This window comes from Rhincodon typus, chromosome 36 (assembly GCF_021869965.1).
Source record: "Rhincodon typus isolate 14 chromosome 36, sRhiTyp1.1, whole genome shotgun sequence".
Lineage (NCBI taxonomy): Eukaryota > Metazoa > Chordata > Chondrichthyes > Orectolobiformes > Rhincodontidae > Rhincodon > Rhincodon typus.
Genome location: NC_063367.1, coordinates 20,024,609 through 20,029,957, shown reverse-complemented (window position 1 = coordinate 20,029,957; position 5,349 = coordinate 20,024,609). Strand labels below are relative to the sequence as shown.

The 5,349-nt window shown below is 48.4% G+C and overlaps 1 protein-coding gene across 1 annotated transcript in view; it reads right to left on the bottom strand.

Annotated features, from left to right (window-relative positions):
• Nucleotides 1-4,610, bottom strand: part of LOC109923494 (microtubule-associated protein 1A-like) — a 20,799-nt gene extending 16,189 nt beyond the window's left edge. Inside the window, 2 exon segments of the mRNA XM_020523525.2 lie at nt 1-4; nt 6-4,610. The exon segment at nt 1-4 is cut by the window's left edge and continues 5,328 nt beyond it. Coding sequence (XP_020379114.2) covers nt 1-4; nt 6-4,493 — 4,492 coding nt within the window. The 5' untranslated portion in view covers nt 4,494-4,610.
• Between the last annotated feature and the right edge of the window lie 739 nt (nt 4,611-5,349).

Genomic DNA, 5,349 nt, shown 5'->3' with positions numbered 1-5,349 from the left:
ATTTTCTTTTCCAAATCTATTGGCTTCTTTGCCAAATCCCCTTTTTCCAGCTTTCCAACATCTTCAGGTTTCTTTTCCATATCCTCTTTTTCTACCTTTGCAACATCTCCAGGTTTCTTTTCCAAATCCCCCTTTTCCATTATTCCAACATCTCCAATTTTCTTTTCGAAGTCTTCTTTTTCTACTTTTCCAACATCTTCAGGTTTCTTCTCCAAATCCTCTTTTCCCATTATTTCAACATCTCCAATTTTCTTTTCCACATCCTCTTTTTCTACTTTTCCCACGTCTCCAGGTTTCTTTCCTACATCCTCTTTTTCTACTTTATCAACATCTCCAATTTTCTTTTCAAAGTCTTCTTTTTCCATTATTCCAACATCGCCAGGTTTCTTTTCCAAATCATCTTTTTCTACTTTTCCAACATCTCCAGGTCTCTTTCCCAATTCCCCTCTTTCCACTTCTCCAGCATCGATAGATGATTTTTCTTCCTCCAATCTAACCACGATATCGGAATCCGCAAGTTGCTTTTCTGCAGCTTCTGTCGTCGCTTTTTCAGCATCAGTAGATTTTTTCTCCAAGTCCCTAGTTTCCAGTTTTTCAATGGTTTCAGGTTTGTGCTCTAGAATTTCTGACACCATCGTTTTAGCATCTGCTGGTTTGAGCTCTGGGATCCCTGTTGGTGCCTGTTCTCCAATAGCAGGCTTCTCCTCCACAACTTTTCCAACTTCCACTTTTTTCTCCAAGAACTCTTCCTCGTGTATTCGGGTATCTGCAGGTTTTATTTCTGGTTCTGTCACTTTGTCTGGGGTAGGCTTTTTCTCTTGAACATCTCTCTCCAGTTTCTCAGTCGGTGCATGTTCAGTTTCGTGCGCGTCTTTCTCCATTTTTTCTGTCGCTCGCAGCTCCTGCTCATGAAGCATTTTCTCTTTTGAAGTCAGCTCAGGCTCGTAGGCATCGGAGTCCAGGACAATGGGTGAATAAGGCAAGAAATGTTCCCTGAATAGCTCGGGTTTCATTGGCAGGTCACGAACAGGACTCTGCTGTGAACTAGGTAGCATTGTGTCTTTGCTCGGTGCCAGCTTGTCAGGGAGTAGGGAGGTTTGCTCTGGAACCTTTTCAATGAGTTCTGCCTCAACAGAGTCTGTTATTTCCTCGACCGGTGACTGATGGAATGGTGTATGTCCGGCACTGGTTGGCCCTGACTGAGTTGGTGAGGCCATTTTCACCGTGCTATCGTCTGGGCTGATGCATTTGTCATCGCTTTCGGGCAAGTCTGCATCAAAATGTAAGGAAGGCTTAGGTTTCTGCTCAGTGCTTTGGAAGTCAGCACTTTGGCTGTCAGTGATGTATTCACCCAGTAAGTAGGGAGCTGGTGCGCTCTTTTCTGGATACATCGATGCATATTGGTCTCTTAGCTGTGTCGGGACCTCCACATTTGGCGTCTGGTCTTCGTATTCCTCCTCCTCCTCCTCCTCCTTAGCAACTTCAGCCACAGGGTGGAAATCTTCGGAGGGTGGAGATTTAAACCATTTGTCCTCCTCCAGAGAGGAGGTGGGCGATATCGTGCCTGCAGATGGGACGTAGTCCCTGCCTTGAGTGGCTTCGGTCCTGGAGGAGGCCATGCTGTTGACCGTGTCCAACAGCAGTGAGCTCTTTGCTGTCTCCTCAGTCTGGGGCGCGGTTACCGACGCCACTGACTGGTCCTCTGCCACCGAGGTAGCAAAGGAAGAAAGCTTGTCACACTCGGTGATGGAAGCAGCAGAGGAGATGTGCTCCTCTTCAGCGAGTGGGGCAGCAACAATCTCCGAGGGGTACACAATGACTACAGGCTCCTCTCTGGCAAAACCCTTGGCCCCCATATCAGCCGCTGACAGAGCCTTCATCTCCTTCATCCCGTGGACTGCGTCGAATGATCGCGTGTCATCAGGCACAGAGATGTCATAAGTGTCCACTTCATACTTTAGGTGCGACATCTGATCTTCCTGCTCGTCATGGATTTCCTCGTCAGAAATGGTTTGCTCAGTCTCAGAATAGCCTGGAATGGTCTCATCCTGAATGTATGAGATTGGTTCAGTGGCCACCCCTTGCGGAGCTGGCTGTGGTGCTGCTGTTAGCTCTTCCTTAGTCACAGCGCCTTTGTCCCCTGGTGTTGAAATTTCCTTTTTCTCTGTTGGAGGCTTTTCACCTTCAGCAATATCCTGGAGTGGTTTGTCACTGACTTGAAGCTTGGTTTTAAGGTCTTCATCAAACACTGCTTCTTTCTCTTTGATTTTGACCTTCTTATCTTCTTCTGCACCTTCCACCGTTTCTTCCAGTTCTGCTTTCTCCACCACCTCTTCTCCCTCACTCTCCTCCACCTGCTCCTTTGCTCCCAATGTTTCAATGTATCTTTCACACTTTTCCATTTCTTCTATTTCATCCTTCCTTCCGACCTCTCTCTCTGGTTTTTCCAGTGTTTTGGCTTGTTCCTTAACAACGTGATCTTTTTCTTCACCAAGTTGAACTTCAAGGCTATCCTTAATGAAACTCTCTTCATCCTTCTCCATCCTCACCACCTTCTCTTCCAATTCACTCATTTCCAATGATTCCTCCATTCCCGCAACTTCATCCTCAAACGCTGTGGGTGGTTCAGGTCGGCCAACGACCTGTTCATCGTGTGGTGATTCTCCCTCTACATCAGTCGTGTTGATCCCCTCATCTGGAGATAGAAGAGGGATCTTTGTGTCAGTAATGGTCGGTGCTATGATCATGTCCTGCTGAGGGCTAGGCACTAACGCATCAGGAAGGATCTCCTCTCCCAAAGGAGTTGTATCTTCCACAGGGACAGGGCCTTTGCCTGGCTCCACGGAGACAGCCTCCACCATCCCTGCCTCTTCGTTTCTCAGCTGCTCGAAATCCTTGGTCAGATCCTCTGGTGATGACATGATGGACCTCACCTCCTGTACCTGGGTGGCTGCTTGCTCAGCTGTCAGGGCACCAGGAGCCGAGGGCTCAAGCTTTTGCTCCGTGGTGGCCTCTTTTGCTGCTTTGGTTTTACCGGAGTCGATTTTCTTCCCTGGCCCTTTTACCTTGTGTAACGTTTTCCTCACCTCAGGCGTGAACGGCTTTAAATCAGTTTTGACTAATTTCTTAGATTCCTTCTTGACCTCTTTTTCCTTCTTTTTCTCATCTTTCTTCACCTCCTTTTTCTCTTCCCTTTTTGCATCTTCCTTCTTCACCTCCCTCCTTTCCTTTTTGATCTCCTTTTTCTCCTTGTCCTTCTTTTCTTCTGATTTGGCCAATTTGTCTTTGGTGTGTTTTTTGACGGTTTTCTCCTTGATCAGCTTCTTCTTTTCTGTTTTGATTGTGTCTGTCGTTGCCTTCTCCACTTCAGATTTTGCCTTCTTCTCCTCTTTCTTTTCCGGCTTGTCTTCCTTCACTTCCTCCGTCTTAACGTCCGGCTGTTTTGGGAGCGCCTCCTCCGCTGGTTCCTCCTTCCTTGCTGCCCTGGCCACTGAAGGCTTGGGCGAAGATTTGAGGCTCTCTTTGCTGTCTGTCCTTTGTCTCATTTTGGTCTGCTTCACGATGGGAGTCGTCACACCAGCAGAAAGGTCCTTCTGTGTGGCGACTGGGTATTTGAGGAAGTCCAGGTGTTTCAGTTTCTCCAGCCCTTCCAAGATTTTATTCTGGGGGGCATTGCCCGGGAACAAGACGCGGACTATCTTCTCTGTTGGATTGGCAGGGTGCCACACAACTAGAGCTGTGATGGATGTGAGATAAGGGACTGAAATCTCTCCTTCCTTGCCATTTGGTAGCATGATGCCAGTCTTGGCTTTACTGTTGCCTGCCCACTTCTGCATCAGGAACTGCATTTCCTTGCTGTCTTTCACTGGGTTGAGAATATACATATCTAACCTGCCAACTCCCATCTTGTGAAACAATGGGATGGGGTCAATTGTGGCACCAACAATCCTGTTGAGGGGTTCTGGTTTAACACCTAGTTTGGTCAAGTACTGTAATGTTAGACAAGCCTCTTCAATGCTCCTTTTAATCTTCATAGAGGATTCATGCATCTTTAATTTGTCAGGCACATTGAAAAATACCACTCCCAACTCAGGGGAGATAAGGTTCTTGATCCAGTCACTGTACGTGGTGGACCCTTGTGATTGCTCCTCATCCTGCTCAGCAATCTTTCTCTGGAGCAGTCCATTAATTCCAGGTAAATTGTCAGCACCTATGTGTGTCAGCAGTATGGAGTCAATCCTGTCCAAGTGACGGACCAGCTTCCAGAAGCAAGACTTCCTCTCGGACCCTCCATCCACGAGGATGTTGAACCCGTTCACGGCAAAAAGTGCTGAGTCGCCCCTCCCCCCGGGGAAGATGTAGCAGCAAGGTTTGGACAACTTGAGGAAGCCCCCCGAGGTCGGAGGTTCCAGCAGGTCAAAGGGCGAGGGAACCTCCACCGACTCCGTGAGGTATTCGGTAAACTCGGAGACACCGTCCATCTCCGGCAGCATGGGTGCAGGGTTCACTTTGATGCTGATGAAACCCTGCAGGCTATGTTGTTCGAGATCGCTCCAGTCTCCGTCTCCAGAGTGGCAGATGGTAATGCAGGCCTTGGTGTCGAGGTCAGTACTGCTCAGTACTTCTGTGACCTGAATCAAAAACAAGTAAACAACATTAGACACACTTCACCCACCCACTAGAAGCACAACTCTTCAGTCCACACTGCGGGTTTGACCTGAACTCATTGAGAGAGGTTAACTTTATTAAAGCATTCAAGACTCTTCGAGGACTTGACAGGTTAGATGTGGAAATATGGTCCCCCCCTTGTAGGCGGCACAGTGGCTCAGTTGGTTAGCACTGCTGCCTCACAGCGCCAGGGGCCCGGGTTCAACTCCACCCGTGGGCTGTCTGGAGTTTGCACATTCTCCCCGTGTCTGTGTGGGGATCCCCCCCGCACACCCCTGCACAGATGTCCAAAGGTAGATTGGCCATGGGATGTGCAGGCTAAGTGGGTTAGCCATGGGAAATGCAGTGTTACAGGGATAGGAATGGGTATGGGTGGAATGCTCCTCGGAGGGTCAGTCTGGACCCAGTGGGCCGAACAGCCTGCTTCCGCTCTATAGAGATTCTATGACTGTGGGAGAGTTTAGGACCAGAGGGTATAATCTCAGAATAAGGGGTCACACATCAAGTCTGAGACAAGGAGGAATTTCAGGGGATAGGGAACCTGGAATTCTTTCCTGCAGAGGTCTGTCCAGGCTGGGTCAGTAAATACATTCAAAGCTGAGATACACAGGTTTTTAATCAGTGAGGGTAATGGGGAAAAAAGGCAGGGAAGTGGAGTTCAGAATTATCAGCCGTGATCTC